The 18,959-nt window shown below is 42.2% G+C and overlaps 2 protein-coding genes across 5 annotated transcripts; both read left to right on the top strand.

Moving 5' to 3' along the window:
• Window positions 1-661: 661 nt before the first annotated feature.
• Window positions 662-4,683, top strand: LOC101774095 (cyclin-T1-1). The gene is made up of 6 exons (XM_004951926.3): window positions 662-1,057; window positions 1,251-1,332; window positions 2,519-2,653; window positions 2,773-2,948; window positions 3,035-3,186; window positions 3,301-4,683. The coding sequence occupies exons 1-6, from the start codon at window positions 882-884 to the stop codon at window positions 4,245-4,247; spliced, it is 1,668 nt and encodes a 555-aa protein (XP_004951983.1). The 5' UTR covers window positions 662-881; the 3' UTR covers window positions 4,248-4,683.
• Window positions 4,684-5,103: 420 nt separating this feature from the next.
• On the top strand, window positions 5,104-16,500 carry LOC101774501 (pentatricopeptide repeat-containing protein At4g04790, mitochondrial). 4 transcript variants are annotated; one of them, XM_004951927.3, is made up of 17 exons: window positions 5,104-5,558; window positions 5,670-5,723; window positions 5,809-6,459; window positions 6,607-6,786; window positions 7,020-7,084; window positions 7,669-7,776; window positions 8,523-8,636; window positions 9,342-9,437; window positions 9,512-9,610; window positions 10,000-10,119; window positions 10,475-10,579; window positions 10,725-10,889; window positions 10,994-11,121; window positions 11,214-11,283; window positions 12,033-12,247; window positions 12,340-12,552; window positions 16,440-16,500. In XM_004951927.3, the coding sequence occupies exons 1-17, from the start codon at window positions 5,231-5,233 to the stop codon at window positions 16,483-16,485; spliced, it is 2,757 nt and encodes a 918-aa protein (XP_004951984.1). In that variant the 5' UTR covers window positions 5,104-5,230; the 3' UTR covers window positions 16,486-16,500. The 4 variants fall into 4 exon arrangements, with proteins under 4 accessions (XP_004951984.1, XP_004951986.1, XP_004951987.2 ...); XM_004951929.4 differs by lacking the exon at window positions 16,440-16,500 and adding an exon at window positions 14,830-15,400; XM_004951930.2 differs by lacking the exon at window positions 16,440-16,500 and adding an exon at window positions 14,213-14,392.
• Window positions 16,501-18,959: the final 2,459 nt, after the last annotated feature.

Raw genomic sequence — 18,959 nt, forward strand, 5'->3', positions numbered from 1 at the left:
ACTAGGAGTTACTTGCCGGTATCTTATGGGAGCAGTGTCGTCAGAGAGGGGAAAGAAATTGCTTGCCGGCCATTGTGAAGGAACGGAAGGGAGTTGCTTGCCGGGTAAAGAAAAGAAAATCACATCCTTACAGAGGAGAGACGACGGGACAAAAGAATTTCGACGGACTAGTTGTGTTGCCGTCTTGCCTATTTTGACCCCCAAGTTTTACCTTTCATTGGTTATTTAAAACTCCAATGACCTTTTGACTTATTTCAAATTCAAAAACCTATCTTGGTCTTTTAAATTCCTGACCCGAATCTTATCTTACCCAGTTACCTATATAAAAAAAGACGAAGAACTTTTTTTCCAGTATTTTTGTTTGCAGTGACAACCCGAAAAAGTAGGCCGCGTCGAAAATCGTCACCGTTCGGGGAAGAAAAAGCAACCTTTTGCTTTTTGCGCGGCCGAGCGCGTGCCCGTGAAAATATCCAACACGGCATCGACTCGTCGAACACCCAAGCTCCCTCTGGCCCCACGCGCCATAGACACAATACGCGCCCGTACCACTTGGGAGACGAACGGCCCCGCCAAGGAAAGGAAAGGAAAGCGAACCAACTGGCCGCCGTGTTCCCGAATCCGCGTGGCGCGGCTGCCAAGTCAAGTCTCCTCCCGGCCCCCCGCCGCCTCCCGTTCCGTCCGCTCCAAGTCCACTTCTCCTTTCCACCCCCAACCAAACACCCCCGCTAGAACCGCCGTCGAGGGAGAGCCTTGGCCCTTAAGCTTCGCCCTCCCTCCGCTCCCCTCCTCCTCGCCGCAATTTCGAATTCCCCTTACTCTAGAAAAGGAAAATTCCGGTCTTTTCTCACTCTGTTTCTGAGTTGGCGGCGGCGGGGATCGCGATGGACGGCGACGCGTGGGAGGGCGGCGGCGGGCGGGCCCGGTCGTGGTACCTGAGCCGGGAGGAGATCGAGCGCGGCTCGCCGTCGCGGCGGGACGGCGTCGGCGCGGCCAAGGAGGCCGAGCTCCGGGCCACCTACTGCTGCTTCATCCGCGACGTCTGCACCAGGCTCCAATTGTGAGTGATTTTCCTCTTCCTCTTTCGGTCTGCTTTCCTCTCCCGTTTTCCCCCAATTGCGGTTTGGGTATTCTGCTGGGCAATATTAGGGCATCGGCTGCCGCATTGCGGTTCGTAATTTTGGCGAGTTTGCGAGCAAGTGCGCGCCTGCTGGCGTTTTACTGACGGGAGAGTCCGTCCATGTCGTTTGCAGGCCGCAGATTACAGTCGCCACCGCGATCCTCCTCTGCCACCGGTTCTACCTCCGCCAGTCTCACGCAAAGAACGAGTGGCAGGTAAATATATGCGTTCCTTCCACTAATTGTACGCATCCTGCACGCATACGCTTGATGGCACAGCCAGATATTTCTCTGAGGTTTTATATGCATCCTGCACTGCACATTTCATCTCTGGAGTAACCAGAATGGTGCTGTAACCTAGCGGACAAGGGGTGGTTTTTTTTTCTGCAGAGGACCTGATTTCGTATGTTTAGGTAGGACACTAGTCTTATCTGAATCACCAGTTCAGGTGCCAAGCCATAACTTATCACTGATGAATTATGACCGTTCATCCTTAAACTAATTGTTTTTTTGCGGGTTCCTTAAACTATTGTTGGCATAATGTATAAACACATTCTTAAATGACTGGAGCAATCTGTGGAGCAAGTTTAGTTTGTTAACACATAAAAGAAGCTTGGTCTTTTCTGCAATGGATTTCCACATTCAATTGGGGTAAAATTGATCCTGTAATTGCCTATTGGTTTGCTGCAGTGGCCGTAACTGACTTTTTCCCCCTTAACTTTGTGGAGAGATTAACTAATTTCTTTTTCTTGTGTAGATATTTTGAGAGTGTAAATGTTTTTCTTTGTGGCTATCAGACCCTAACATTGCCTGACTATGTACCTTCGTTGGGTTTAATCGAGGGTAGTGTGTGTCATAAGAAAAATACACGTGCAGATTCAAGGTGACTTCATGTGAAATATCAAATATGTCTACGCGTGCGTATTTAACCTGGGTATGCAATAAGCAGTGTACTCTTCGCTGAGTGGTATAAGTTGCCATGTTGTATTTTTCTTTAAAAGAGAAATGTGAGTTGTAACTGTAACCAAGGAGTTGAGCAATGCCCCCTTAAGTAACGGGTCTGGATGTGAGTTTTAGCTAAGCAATTTACCTGGAGCACCTAAAATTGCAATCGTGGACGAAGGTGTGATTCTTTTGGAGCAACCTTATCGAACTTGAAGCAGCACTTATTAATAATACTCGTTCAGTAAGTATTAGCAAACTTTTGTACTGCTATCTAATTTCTTTGTAGTTATTTGTATCGTATTTAGGTTCTATATATTCTTCCTTGTGTTATATCATCCCTAACATATTGCACAAAGTTGAGTGCCCTAACCATAGCAGACAAAACTTTTACCACTCATCCCATTCTCTTGGTTTTTTGAACAGTTGAAGGTTACTTACCAACCCTCTGTTTTTTCAGACTATTGCAACCGTTTGCATATTTCTTGCTTCAAAGATTGAAGACACACCTTGCTTACTAAAACATGTGGTCATTGCGGCATATGAAACAATGTACCGGAAAAACCCTGATGCTGCTAAGAGAATCCACCAGGAGGTATTTAATCCTTTTTGCCTTTTGTGCTATTACCTTCTTTTTTCTTGAACATGCTACTATGACTCCTGACACTTGGCCTGTTGCTTTTGTTTTGTTACTTTCTTTTTATTGAAAACCAGGAAGTTTTTGCGAAGCAGAAAGACTTGATTTTGGTTGGGGAGACACTGCTGCTTTCAACTATTAGGTTTGATTTTAATATACAGCATCCTTATGAACCACTAAAGCTTGCACTGAAGAATCTGGGCATCTGCCAGAAGGAAGTGAGACAGCGTGCTATGAGTTTCATTAATGATACGTAAGTTTCTCGAGCTATCTGTTAATTTGTTTCCTTTTGAAATCGGCAATCTTGTTTTTCTGAGCTGGTTCTACACATACGTGCAGGCTTCCGACTACTTTAGTTGTGCAGTTCAAACCACACTTCATAGCTGCTGGATCGCTCTTCCATGCAGCTAAATTTCACAACTTCGTACTTCCTTCCCAGAATGGTAAAGTGTGGTGGAACGAGTTTGATGTTGCTCCAAAGCAGTTGCAAGGTATAACAACAAATAAAATTATTTTTGTTGAACTAGTTTTTTTTTGTTGAACTAGTTTTTTTTTGTCAGTTCCGTAAGTTTTCTATCATGTCTGATGATCAATTACACTTGCAGCTGTTATACAGCAAATGTCCGAGTTATTATTTAAGAAAAGAGACCCATGTTCCATGGTTTCTGCTAACAAGCCAGTACCAACTCCAATTCCAACTCCAACACCAATGGATAAACATCAGATCAAGCCGCCTCCAACTCCAGCTCTGATGGATAAACAGACGATTAAGCCGATTCCAACTCCAACTCTGACAGATAGACAACAGAAAATAAGAACCCCGGCTCCTGCTCTGAGGCATACACAATCTTCAATGAGAAGTTTTAGTAGTAGCAATACCAAAGCTTCTAGTTGTGTAACTGTTGGCAGTTCGTTTGACAAGCTCACCAGCAGTTCGGCAAGTAATGAAGAAAATCGGTATCGGTGGACTGATGAAGAGAATCAGTATCGCCAGCGGACGGACAAAGAGAATCAGTATAGGCGGACGAATGAACAGAATCAGTATAGGTGGACAGATGAACAGAATCAGCATCGGCGGACTGATGAACAGAATCAGTATCGCCGGCGGACGAACGAAGAGAATCAGCATCGGCGGACCTATGAACAGAATCAGCATCGGCGGACCTATGAAGAGAATCAGCATCGGCAGACCTATGAAGAGAATCAGCATAGGAGGATGAATGAAGAGAAGCAGTGTTGGCGGGTGAATGAAGAGAAGCAGTGTCGGCAGACGAATGAAGAGAATCAGTATCGCAGGACGAATGAAGAGAATCAGTATCAGCGAACACACACAAATCATAACTTAGTTCCTGTGGATCAGAGGATAGAGAAACCATCTTACCGGGGAACTCTGAAGGTTGATCGTGGTTACCGTGCAACAATAATCATGGACTTGACCAGAAAGAAAAGAAGGATTCAAGAGGTTGGCCGGTTCCCAGCTCCTGTTTATATATCTGATACAAATGATTGGAGGATCGGATCTTTGAAGAAACAGAAGTTAGAGAGAAGATGAATTATAGAATTACTTTGTATTTGGTAAAGAACCATTGGTTGTCTGCTACTGAGTATCCTGTCTTGAAACATAAGATATGGACGTTCTGTAAATTAATTTACTAGTGCAAATGAAATGCAGCCAGCTTGCACCGAAATGCCAACAAACGGATTTGTATCTTATTGGCGATGTCAGTGCAAATGGATAAAAGATGCAACTGGTTCTGGAGACGTTCATGTCATTTTTTTAATTGAGGTGCATGGCCTCGAAAACAAATTTTGTAGAAACACGACCGATGCCTCGGCTACCTGTATATAAGATTTTGTAGCAATGTTCATGTGTGTATTATAGATAGTTGTATCCTCATAGCTTGAGGTCGGTGTTTTAGTGCTGTACATATCTTTTTGAGATGAGACTTGTCTACCCTGTGAAATTCTCAATCTGTTGCCACTTTTTATCTGTTTAGTGTCTTGGAAAATTTTCCAATTAGATATTGATTTTCTTTTTGTTCACGAGGATATTGGCAACGGTTTGGTCATCAACACTTTACACATTTGGTCACCAAATCTTCAAATTTATATCAAGAAGATTGAACTATGTTCGTATGAGCTTACTTTCGAGCCTTGGTTGTAAATACACCTCACCAAGTTCCATTTTTTTTACAGAACTGCTCCAGCAATAATCTTGACATCTTTTCTAGTGTCAAAAGTTTTCGTATCTTGCATGTTAACCCCTTCTACAAGCATCTGGAGAATATTTTGGAGGTTGATGCTAATAACTAGTAATTTGATATTCTGAACATACTATTAATGAAAAGTGGAATGATGTACACAAGTTAAGTGGGTTCGGAATTCGGAACCATTTGGGTCCAGTCCAAACCGAACGGCCCAACCCCACAACACCGAACCGCTACACCCGCTCACGCGCCCGCGCCCCGCCGGAATCCGCCGCCGCATCACACACCGGCGGCGGCGGCGGCTTCTCCGACCGCCGCCCCGGCACCCATGTGGAAGCGCCTCCTGGAGACGACCAAGCAGGCCGTCTCCTCCGCCTCCAAGCCGGCCATCCCCGCCGCGGCCGTCGCTCCCAAGCCCGCGACCCCCTCCGCCGCCAAGCCCGCCACATCCGCCGCCGCCTCCGCATCCAAGGGCGACACTGCGGTCGCTGCCCCGAAGCTCTGCACCCGGAAGAGGCCCTCCTCCGGCCGCCGTGCCGCCGTCACCCCAGCCACCTCTGTCACGCAGGCCTCCCTCCTGCGGCTCAAGCAGGCCGCGGCGTCGAAGAAGACCAACTTGCCGTCCTCCCTCCCCCAAGCTCACGCGTGCGCCCTAGGTGACGAGCAATGGGGCACTACCACCTCCGTCCTCTCTCTACCACTCTTCGATACACACTAGCTTCTGGGCTTCTGGCTCCGCTCTCACCCTTGTTGCTTCTCCCGCGCAGATGAGGATGATCCCCCTGAGGCCCTCACCAAGGCGCTCATGTCCGTCCTAGATGGTACCATTGCATTTCCATATAATCCTGCAGCAATTTCAGTTCCAATTGTGGCTGTGATTGTGAGTTATCATAGTTCAATGCTCAGGGCCTGATGACGTGGAAGAGGCGACGCCCTCCGAAGTGCCAGTAGAGGACTCTGAAGATGCTGGGGAGGTTGCCACGAGCAACAAGATACTCGACTTTGAGTGGTTCCAGTCACCGCCGTCGAAGGACCCGCTGATGCATTGGAGGAGGGAGGTGGCGAGGGAGAAGAAGAAACAGTACATATTCAAGAATGTTGAGAGCCGCCGCTACACGAAGCTGATGCAGTTGTGCGCTAATAAGCTTGGCACAAAGTCAACGATTGAGTTTTTTGGAAAGCTGGGGAGGGAAACAGGGGTCAAGGAGTTCAATTCATTGATTAAGCTTTGTCTTAACAAGGCGAGGGCTTGCAACGATGTTGACTCCGCCGCGGAGTATATTTATAGAGCTTACCGCCTTTTCGAGACCATGAGGGATAAGGGACTTATGATTGAGCAAGATATTTATGGCCCATTCCTCTTGTATCTTGTCGACGTGGGGTTGTTGGAGGAATTCGAGATGTTCACTGCATTCTTTAAGGATGCGAATCCTCAGTCCTCTAGAATAGCTTATTATGAGATGTTGCGTTATATTAGAGTTCAAGATGAAGAAAAAATTCAAGAACTTTGTCACTCTGTTGAAAACTACAACGAGGAAGCTCACTATGACATAGCAGGTAACAACCCAAAATCATAATCAGATTCTTCTTTTCTCTTACTCGTTTGTGGTGATCTGGAAGTGCTGATTCACATTGCATAATGTGTTTAAGCTCGCATGACAGATGATTCTCACAACAATGCCCTGTTGAATATCTGTTTTGCAGAAAGTTACATGCTGGCCTTTGCCGAAAGCAGCAGAAAGGAAGATCTGATTGCCTTATTGGATTTGCTTGATCTAGCGAAAGTCTCAGGCTCAAAGTACATATCTAATATATTCAAATCATTGGGTAGGCTAGAACTAGAGAACTATGCTGAGAAACTTCTCCAGGGGATGAGGTCAAAAGGTAATAAATCGTGTGCAAGTTTTCCGTATTTAGTTCACATTTCTTTGTATGTCAATAAGATACAAGTACTCAAGTAATATTTGCGGAAAATCTTTTCACTGAAGTGGTATTTTCTTTACCACTAAATATTGCAGAGCCTTTTCTTTTCCTCCTTCTCTTGTGTTACCTAAAGACTGTTTTGGTTTCTTGTTTCAGAATCCTCTACCTGCTAATTTTTTGATTTTTGGTTTCAGGATGTGCTGATGGAAATATTTCATCCTTAATTTTATACTATGCTGCAAATATACCGAACATAATGGTGAGGAATCTTTTATAGTAACTACTGGTAATTAATATTCATAGCTTGTAATATAAAATGAACTTTAAGTACGATCCATGTAGCAAAAATGGTATTTATTGTATGTTTTTTTCATAAGCAAAAAAAAGACCATGCTAAACTTCCAAATTTAAATCACTTACCTGCAAATACATTGCATTAGGAGTAATTACCAAGTGTAGTAGAAATTGTCCAAAAGATTAGTCAAACCACTTTTATTTAGCAGGATGACATTAGTCATCATGGATCACTAGGGACCTTGTGTTGGTATCTTGCCAACTGACCATACACCTTTTGGATTCTTGAGGTATCCTTATGCTTGATCTTTGTGAAGCGGCACACTTTACTGAATCATCGTTATACTATGTTAGTTGTTTTCCTTTCATGGTTATTACATTAGGATTTTCATGCATTTTTTTTTGCTTCCCCTGTTTCCTGTTGCCTCAATGCAAAGAAGAATTTCTCCATGTCTGAAAAAAGGTGTAGGAGATTATTAAGTTAACAAAAGCCCTTAAATCTAATTATTTTTCTTCTAGACCACCTTTTAGTGATGTTTTTTCTTGAAGGTTGAAGACATGTTGGTGGCATTTCATAAATGGCATGAGAAGTTTGAGGTAGCACCCTCTATTGCTGTATACGACAAGATCATCTCTATCTGTTGCAATTCATCAAAGGTAATGGCACATGCATTCACAGCTTTCTTGTAATCCTAGTTGAATGAATGACATGATACACTGGCTTTATCAATCTTTTACAAAATAGTGGAAGTTGCTAAACTCCTGCATTTGTCCCCAGGCATACAAGCGTTGCTTCAGTGTTGGTCACGTTCATAAATGTTTTATTACCTTTGCATTTTTTCCCTTCTGCTGGCTTGGCTATGACTGAATCAACTTTATATTTCCAAAATAAGCTGCATGGTTAACACATGTTTCACTTATTATTTCATTTGGTTATCTTCCCAATGTTTTCTTTTCATAATTCATTTAAATTGGGTGTTAGAACTTCTGTCACCAGTACCACCACATTGAAGGCAATTTTTCTTCTTGCTTATTTGCATCTTCATGCAATGAAAATTCTTGGTTGCTTGGACCTCTGAATGATCTGGTTCTGGATATTGGATGAGGTGAGAAAAATGGCAAATGTGGCATACTACGGTACTGTTGTGCCAAAGTTTAAGTGCATGCTTGGTATCGTGTTAAAATACCCTTTAATTCTAAATTTTCCTTTTGTTAACTTTCAAAAACATTTCTTGCAGTTGACACACATTTTGCATCAGTGGATTGCTAAACAATGTATATACTTCAAACTGATATCACATATATACATGTTAAAATTTTGAGATAAGCTTAGCTTTGGCGTTGAGTGCCTAAGTTCATCCTTCTCAAAGTAATGTTGTAAACTAATTTAATATTCTTTGCAGATCGGCTTAGCTCTTGAAGTAGCTGACTGCATGTGTAAATCCAGTTCCAATGTGCCAATTGAATCGTTTCACCCAATCATACATGCTTGTGAGCAAAGAGGCGAACTTCACATGGTAAGTACAAGATCTTGTAGGTGTATTCAGCAGGTGACTGTTTCTTGTCAAGCCAATTATCAGTATCAGGATATGTCTGGTAGATCAGAAGAATCTGTCATTTCGAGGTGCAGTGCCCTGTTGTGAATTATTGTACTCCCTCCGTTTCAAATTGTAGGTCGTTTTGGCTTTTCTAGGTCATAGATGTTTGTATGCATCTAGACATACACTATATTTAGGTGCATAGCAAAAACTATGCACCTAGAAAAGCCAAAACGACCTACAATTTGGGACAGAGGGAGTATATACTAAGCATTTGTCAAGTGTTTCAGAATATTTAAACAGGAGGCAACAAGCTTAAGCACCTACTTGACCACAATCTTTTCCAGTATGAACTCACCCTAACCTATTAAGTTAAAACAGGAATGCTGCCACACTCAAGCTGTTTCAGCATAACTTCGATTGTTGGTAACACTATACCACCTCGCAAGTTTATATAGCAAACTCCATGATATACGTGTCAGGGGAAACTCATTGTATTTGAAGGCCCAAAAGGCCTAACCATATATATTTACAAGCGTATGAAAAGCGCCCCTTTAACAAGATTCAGGATGAACAACTATCGGCAGTCTGCACCTAGAAATTCTCTTTTTTAAAATCAATATTTTATGTGGTCAAGTGGCGTCTTATTATGAGCTATATTCAATATTTGCTCCAATTTTGCAGGCCCGCCCCATGTATAATTTGATCCGTCAGCACAATTTGAAATTGAAAAGCGAAACATTCAGAAGCATGATAAGTTTATTTGTGAAAATGAAGGATGTAAGTCATGATGCTGCAAACCTTCTATTTCTTGGCCTCATGTGAAGCTGTTGTTTATCGATCCTTGTTTGCAGTTTGAAGGTGCTTACAATATACTCACAGATGCTGAAGAATCTGGGGAGTTATCAACTGTAAGCCTGTATAATGCTATAATGCTGGGATATTATAGGGAGGTAAATTCCTGCATCATTGTTTCTTCCATTTTGTTTAGCTCGACATTGCATACATTACTGTGTTCAGTTATATTCATGAATGCAACAGTGGCCCTATAATTGACCATTGCCTGCATATTTGTTCAGTTCAGCTGATGTCCTTGTTATCCCATGCTTAGTCAGTACTATGCATATATGCCTATTAAATGACACTACTTGGCTTGTGTTTGTTCAATGTTACTCAAAATTCTTTAACATTTATAACAACTCCAATAGTCATGCAAGGCATTTTATCGATCCGTATAAAAAAATCTCACAGTTGCAAATACTGCTAAGAATGACATTCTGAAATGACATCTCTCTGTTCTTTTTACCTCTTATCTGTAACTTTGAGTTTGCATGTTGTGCAGAAAAACCACAATGGAGCACAAATGGTCATGTCCCAAATGCAGATTGCTGGAGTAAAACCCGATTCTGAAACATTCAGTTATTTGATAGTGAACTGTGAGTCTGAAGAGGACATTTCTAAGGTTTGCCACATACCAGACCATTTGTTATTCTTACTGTCTGTGTTTATATTGTGGTTTGTGGAAAGGCACAGGTCTTGGTTCTGCAGTTTTGTCTTAGCAAAAAGGACTTAGTCTAAGCTAAGTACTACCAGATCAGTTCCTTCTGCTGATATTACCTAAGCATATCCCCAGTTAATCAAAATTTCTTTTAATTGGTATAGTCTGTCTCCATGCAGCACAACACATCCTGCACTATTATTACCTATAATTTCTCATTGTAGTTCCATTGGAAATGATTGTGCGAAACACATTTTGTAAATTCCTTTCTATGTATTTTTTTTCTAATGTGAACTGCTCAATATTGAAATGTTGACAGTATCATGACCAATTACGTCAAGATGGAATTCAAATGACCAGAAATATATATATGGCACTCATTAATGCATACGCAAGACTTGGGAATTTTGATATGGCCAAGCAGGTAAATGGTTTTTTCTGATCAGAATGTTCTTTCAATTTAGCTGCTTTCGTGCTTCAGTTCTTCTGTATATTTCTCAGTATCATGGAACAAGGGCTATTTTGTTCTTTGTTATATTGGCTATGTTAAACTGTTGTCGCCTCCTTAGGTTCTACTGGATAAGGAAATACCACGTAAGCTCCTCAATGACACCAAGAGTGCACTTGTAGGAGCGCTGGCATCAAATGGCCAAGTATTGGATGCACTTCACATGTATGATGATATAAAGCAATCTGGAGGCTCCATAGAGCCAAGGGCTGCCATTGCCCTGATTGTGAGTAGATCTGTGAATCATCTTTCCTGTTGAAATAAGCAAATCTGAATAGTTTGAATTAATTGATGTCTCCATTTCTTATAGCATTGTATTTGCATCTGCAGGAGCATATTCGAACAGAAGGTGAACTGGATAGAATGCATCAACTTCTGGATGAGCTCAATGACTCAAGCAGCTGGTTTGAGGGGTGTGGCAGAGTCATTCTATACTGTGTTCAGCACAACTACCCTGAGTACGATAACTGATGTTTGTGCAGTTGCCTTTCTACACTATTTAGTCAAACTTACCATGATGTGTTTATATGCTTTGTTTTTTGTCTGCCAGTGCTGCAATTGATTTACTTAAGCAGCTCAAGGAAAAAGATGAAATGAGTACATACATGGTTGTTGATCAGGTAATTTTTTTATTGACCCTTTTGGGCATCAGGATACCTGACGGCTTTCCGATTTCTGCAGTTTGATCAGAATCACCCGTGTACTATCTTAATACATACACCTGATCTCTTGTGAAAGCATGCAAATTTTTACCTCTAGTTTTGAACAGCTATTGCATGGTATGAAATGATCAAGGAATCAATAAACAAAACTTGCAGATGCAATGATTCACTTCTTTACATTTGTCCCCCATCTTTCTTTTGCCTAATGAACACTTACTAGACATTGAAATCAACAGAGAATCTCAAGCTGATTAATGATCAGTATTGTACTATTTTCTTTATTTTCCAAATTGCACACCCTTCTGTTTCCAGTGCGTTGAAAGTACATCCCCTTCTGTGTTGCCTGTTCCATTCGGTCTCTGTTTGTTTTCCATGAAATAAGCTCCCCTTTTGTTTTACTGTTTTTATTGTTTGCCTTCGGTGAGCATTTCATGACTGCTTGATGCGATCTCTCTTGTTTGTTGTTCTGTTAGTTTAAAGAAGTCATTCCAGTTGAATTTGCGGTGACAATGAGTAATAAACATTTTTTGGTTTTAGTGAACGATATAATTGTGCTACTGCATCTGTTGGTAATACAGATTCCTATGAATTGTTTTCGTTTAAGGGTGTATTAAACGTTCCAACACATTTCCCTATGAACTACATGTTTCCCTTCCTTCCAGTTTGCATTGTAACTTTTGCTTACTTGCTTGGATGGGGGTTTGAAGGTTTTTGGCCAAATATGGGAAATGGAGATCACAAATTTGGATCTTGGAATGGTGCTTCTCCATGCCGTCAAAGAGCTCGGGCTTAATGTCTCTCGGACAAGCCTTGATTTTCTTCTCAGTGCATGTGTAAAGTTAAAGAATTTACAATGTGCTCAGCAGATCTGGTCAGAATATGAATCCGCTGGTGTTTCACATAATGTGCTGACTTCCTTGAGGTTGGATCATAATAGTACATTTATTGGTTGATTTTTCTCATGGAGCCTTGTAGATTTCTCTTATGTGATCTTTGTTGCATTTGTGCCTGCAGGATGTATCAGGCTCTTCTTTCATCCGGGTGCTGGAAGGCAGCTAAGAAGTTGCTGAAAACGATATCAAAGGAAGATGAACATGTGCGCTACATAATAAATGCTTGTCATATGACATACTGCAAGGAGGATTTGAAGCCTTCTGCTACCATTAAGTTTGGTTCCAAAAACAGAGCTAGTTCAAAACAAAGAGCTACTAATGAGGCGACTGAGGGGTAAGAGATCTATTTACTTTTACCACTCCAGTTCCAGGAAATACTGAAATGAAATGAAGTGAAATCGATCCTTTTGCTAAGGCAAATCCATTCTTTCTTGCTAGCTCCTGTCGCCTTGGATCGTATGATCATTGCTGGCATTAAACCATATCTTCTTAAGCAATTGGTGGGAATTTTCTAAATATGTCTTGTAGGCATACCAAGGCCAATATGAAGCCTTCAGGCAGGCTAAAAGATGAGCCATTTCAAATTGTAGCCAAAAACTGCCCCTTCATCATCAGCTTTTCTGAACATGTCCTTTCGTTAGTTGCTCAAAATTTAGTTGCAATGTTTGAAGGTGCGGCATGTGTTACCTTTTTTTTTAGCTTGAAACAAGCAATCATACATCCAGGCCATTGCCAAAAGATCATGAGGCCACTAGCCATATTTGAGGCCCCCTTTGGTGTGACCACAGGCCACCATTCCTGCCAGCCCCACTTGGCTTAATGGCCTTAGCCAGTAGAGCCTCAGCCTCCCTTCCCTATAGTGCAATCCATGTGACCACAAGAGTTTGGTCACTGTGAAACAAGCTAGCAATACTGCCCCACAAGGTCTCAGTGCCTCACCAACCAGGAAAAAGATCTGCTGATGAGTTCTCTTCCTGGGAGCGGCGAATTAGTCGTAGAAACCATGATTTGCTGATTCCATTGCATGCAACTGCAAGAGAATATGTCGCTGCAATCGAATTGCATATGCGTCGCATCATGGCTTCCTCATGTCAAGTTACTGTCCGTGACTAATGGACCGGACACTAGCATTACCTTAAAACGTGCATATATGTCTAGGTAGCTTCAAACTTAAAGGGGAAGAAAACAACATTGCATTTCCCGGCCTCCCTTTTTCGCCGTTTCTTTTCAGACCCAGCTGGTACCTTGTATGATTCTTGATAGAAACCTCACATAGCAATGTTTAAGAAAATTATGCGCTGGCCCTGGAGACAGCAAGAAAAGCAAACACTCACACTTGCACTCTAGATATAACATGAATGGTCCAAACAAATTCAGGGTCTGTGATGATCCGCTTTACGAACGGTGCACACATACAATCTGTGTACTTGAAGATACGAAAGGACACAGGGGTTTCGATATGCCGAAAATGAGCGGCCCGTTCGTGTCCCCAGATGAAAGAATCAGGAACCAGCAAGCTTAAGATGCACGACGGTTTGGCATATGCCCTAGACATGCATGCTCCTGGTCTCCATCGCGAAGATATATTTTAGTTGCTTTGCACCCCTTTTCCTTTAGGCCCCGTTTGGGTCCAAGGAATTGGAATCTATTTAATGGAGTAGGCTAATTTATGTTGGAATGTGGCATTCCACAACTTTCCAAAGTTTAGATATAAGCCTATCTTAAATTCATGGGGTGGAAGATGGAAATTGATTCTATAGATTATGGTTATTAGAATGGAATTCAATTCTTATAGCACGCTCTTAGACTCGCTTCTCTATAGTAGAAGTGCAGCATACAAGTATCTCTCCCATATCACCAACTATAATATACAACTATATTCCACATACAATTATATTAGCTTAATTAATTTGTGTCTAAATTATAATTATTAGGATGGAATTCAATTCCAATGATCCAAACGGGGCCTTACAGAAATGTTTGCACTTTGAAAGGTTTTGGACCAGTGGTGTGGAGTGGATTGGATATATCATATATCATGTAAGGTACCCATGGAACAGAGCAGGTTGGAACTAGTTAGGCCGTCGTATCAATCCTTCTCTGATGTTCGATACATCCAAAACTTTAGCCTCACAACAGAATTGCATCTTCTTTTAGCTCTTTTCGCGCGCTGAGACAGCTTTGACAATCCTCAACGATGTAGTCTCTCTGTTCCAAAACGTAAGATGTTTTAGTTTAGTCCCAAGTCAAACTAATTTTATAGAAACATATATTAACATCTACAAATATCAAATAAACTAAACATCAAGATGTATTTTATGGTGGATTTAGTGAAATTGATTTGCTGTTGTAAATGTTGGTGTATTTCGATGAAACTAATTTAGTGTCATAAATGTATTTTTCAATAAAATTGGTCAAATTTATAAAAGTTTGACTTTAGACAACTAAAACGTCTTATAATAAATGGAACAAACAGAGTACAAAACCTTTTACACGCAACGCTGACATGTCTGAGTTTTACATTCACCCGATGATAAAAACAATTTATCTAGAAAGTTTAACTTGCAGTTTCTACTTTCTTCTACTGCATATGATATTCACTGTTGTATAGGACATGATCGATGCCAAGGAACACACACACAGAGAAAACCGCTTACATGGTACAGGTGGTCTGGTACGCGTTAGGTGCGAAACCAGCACCCAGGTTTTGAAGCAGGCATATGCTGATATGCATGGATGTTCATGCACACCACCAGGCACCACAAGCCGGGCCAGTTCATGAGCCGCAGAACGCAGCAGCTTGGCCACTACCCGGATGACATGCCGGTCGATAATGCCACCACAAGCTAAAGGTGCACAAGCACACAGGAACACACCTTTCTCCCACCTCTTGAATCTTTGGGAGGAGATTCCACTTTTACCATGTGGTTGGTTGGTGTTGGGTACCCCCACACAGGCCATGCATGTGTAGATATTGTAGATGCAGGTAGAGAGAATATACACAGAGTGAGAGATCTAGCTCACACCTTGCTACGCATGGACGATGTATTCTCCATGGCCATGAGAGCAGCCGGCCAAGTTGGTGGCCAGATGTGGGGGTCTGGATCAAAAGGAGCTCTCGATCGGCACACATTCTCACTCGAGATCTCCTTTTGACCTCATCTTGTTGAAGCCTCCAAATGAATTGATATATATTTCTCCCACTGTGTTTTTTTTTGTCGTTCTTACTCTTGCACGGGCCCAGCGGTTTCAAGATTTTTCTGAATGCTTTTTGCAAATATCGATCCGATGGTTAGTGATTTCTTTATAATTTTCTCAAATAATCCGATTGAGACATTTCCAAGAGTTATTTATCAAGTGGCTACTTTTTTTTTGAAATATCGGTTAGGGATTTTTGGTTGCTAATTTGTTTCACCACTTAGGTATTGTCCAAAATAAATGGTAAAAAACCCACGGCCACTTGAGAAAAAAAATGTGGAGGAGAACGATAACCTCAGTCGTCTTTTGAGAAAAAAAACATATACACAGTACTTCACAAATGTTGTAGTGAGTCATCATCACAAACAGCAGCTTAGCACAGTTCATTTGCAGGCAGTGCAGTAGGCACTAGGCGGCAGGTCCGTGCAAAGCAGACATTCTAGCATTGCTGCTTGCTCAAGGGCAGCAGGCCATGCATGTAGTTGTCATGTCCCCCATCAGCTGGAGCATGCACCACCTCCAGCAACAGGGAGGCACACAGGCAGGCAGGCAAAAAAAAGCCAGATCGATCAAGGTGGTAGGTGGATAGGCCTGTTGCATTGGGTGATCCTTTGCAATTGCAATCATGCCTTGGGTACTAAGAAAAAGAAGCGCATTGGCTAGCTACCCACATCACATGCGTATATACCATCGATGCGCTAAGCTACCTCTCAATGGGCTCCTCTCGCTGCTAGTGGTGTCACCTCATCTCCTCACCCCCGGCCGGCCGGCCGGCTAGATCGGCGGATCGGCCTCGTGTTGCTCCTGTGGTCACCACATCTATCCATCAGGGATAACGCCACAAATCCCTCTTTTTATCCCCCTTGTTTCGAGAAGAGGGTGTAACGCAGCTCATTGTTGATCGACAGATATGCATGGCCATGGATCGATCTTGATATTATATATAGAATTCTATCTCCCACAGTAATTAGTATGGGGATAGTACTAGTTTGTATTGTTTTTCTCATCAGAATTTTATTGTAGGATCGGGATGCTGTCAGTGTCAAGGATGGGATCCCTAAGAAGGTAGGACTCACCTGCAGAAAGGGACCCCCCTCAGAAGTCCAAGTAAGGAGATGGGTATAGAAATCTAAAGTCCAGGAAGGATCAAGAAAATATACCTCCTCATGGTGAGGCCTACTGAGGATCCACACGGTGGGAACGGGTTGCCCCCAAGGAGGCTTCCTGGGAAGGCTCACTTCGGGGTGAAGCAAGCAGTGGCACAACAATCAAGGTAGGTCGCCAGTAGGCGTCCCGTCCCCGTAAAAACATCATTATTACGGTTGATGGGATGCGCTTGGCGCCTCGGGGACTGACGGCCTCTCCTATCCATCCAACAGGTGGCGAGCGCCGCCCTCGTGTCGAGAGCGCCTGCCTGGCCCCTGGCTGCCCTCTGCTGTAGGGTGGGCCCACACCGCGGCCCCGGGAAGAGGCAAAGGCTTCCCGGGAAGAGCCCCGGGAACCGAATTCAACGCTCCCCGTCCCAGGATGGTGGGTCCGGATTCAGAAAAGCAAGGATTACTAGAGTAAGGTGGTAAAATATGAGATTAACATACCGAGGGCTTGGTCAGGGTGCTCCAGAGCCATGCGTACCAAGGCAAGAAAAGCGTCAGCAAATGGATGACACATCAGAGGAACTATAGCAAGGAGGGTGGCAATTGGGCCACCGCGTTCACACATGCAATGTGAAGGGGTGGATTGGGGGGAAGTCTGGTCCCAATCAATCGCCCCATGGGTTTGGCCTATAAAAGGCCGGCTCTTGTACAAACACAGGGAGATAACTCTAAGCAACATAGCACACAGGACGTAGGGTATTACGCTTCCGAGCGGTCTGAATCTATCTAAAAACTCTCTTAGCATAATCATACACTAACTCCCCTGAACGCCTCTCGAATCTCTACGCACGAACTAATCTCCAGGCCGGATCTATAAAAAGGTGTCCTATCGGATCCCCACTCTTGGTGCTTAACCACCATCAGATGCTACCAAATTCTAAAAGTACGTATTTTATGTAACAATTGCAATATGTTGTACACAAGCTGAAGCTTGTAGTATTGATTTTGATAAATTTAATTTAAATTTTATAATTTTGAGTGGACTAATTCATATTATTTTTCATCACCTCTTATTTTAAAATGTAGGGATCGTAGATTTTACATTTCATCAGGTGTGGAAGTGAAAACTGAATGGACCGCGTTATCGCGCGGGTCGCGCGCGCGACCCCCTCTTCTAGGCGATAGTACATGTCAGTGAAACACCCTCTTAGAGACTATAGTACATAATCGTCAGAATCACAAGCATGGGGCCACTTGCATGCAACTATGTAGAGATGATGCTTTCTACATAACATCATCGCTTATGTTTGCATGTAAAATTTGTTCCATTATCTTGAAATGAGCACTATTCTTTCATCAAACATCCAATCCGTTTGCACCATCATGTTCCATGCGACAGTATCTACAAAATAAGACCCATATTCAATATGTTTTGAAGTAGTTTTGTGCAACTAGCAACTTATATTGTATGTATAGTAGTAACTTATATTCAAATAGTATAGCATTTCATATTGTATTTTTAGAACTCCGCAAGTTGTTTTGTTTGTTCACTAGAAATTTTTGCAAAGCCACGTAGTAACTTATGTTTTAGTGTAGTAACATGTGTGTCTAGTAGCACCATTACTTGTGTAAATAATTTGTCTCAACAAATTAGTATCATTTATGTAGAGAACGTACGTTACCTTGTATGTTATCACAATTTATGTAGAGACATCGGAACAACTTAATACATGGAAAATGTATCAACTCATGTAAAGGCAAGTGCGACAAGGATACTTAAGATAGGTGATAACACTAGGTACAAATATATTTTGTAGCAATTTATGTATATCTTTGTTAATAGGCACTTAATATAGAACTAGGTACTATAGATTCTACGTCAGTATCTATACGTCAGTGTTCAGTAGATAAAAGTTTTTTCAAAATATATGCATCATGGATCTAGGTTTCTAGATCTTATTGTAAAGAATGACGTATTCAGTAGATAAAAGTTTTTCCAAAATATATACATCATGAATCTAGGTTCCTAGATCTTATTGTAAAGAATACAATGGTGCAAACGAAATCGAAAACTGACACGATATCACATTTTTAAAATACAAACTAACTAAACAAACACGTATACACAGTAACACAGCAGCCCAAGTAATCTCCACGGCCGTAGCAGGCCGCGCAGAGGGTCGCGCGCGACCGCTCGCGAGCTAGTTTTTTTTTTCCATACTGAATAGTAGGATCGGAAACACGGGATCAGCAATAGTTTCACATCGTTTATCAGAAACAAAATCCCACGATCCATTTTATACATCCTAGTAGTAGGGAAATAAAAAATAATATCTGAAAAGAGTGGCGCAGATCGCTGTCTACGTACGTGCGACGTACGGAAAGAGAATCGTATGAATATATCCGAAAGCAGTGGTGCAGATCACTTACTCGCGCTGTGTGTAGTGTC

The sequence above is a fragment of the Setaria italica genome, chromosome I (assembly GCF_000263155.2).
Source record: "Setaria italica strain Yugu1 chromosome I, Setaria_italica_v2.0, whole genome shotgun sequence".
NCBI classification, from domain to species: Eukaryota; Viridiplantae; Streptophyta; class Magnoliopsida; order Poales; family Poaceae; genus Setaria; species Setaria italica.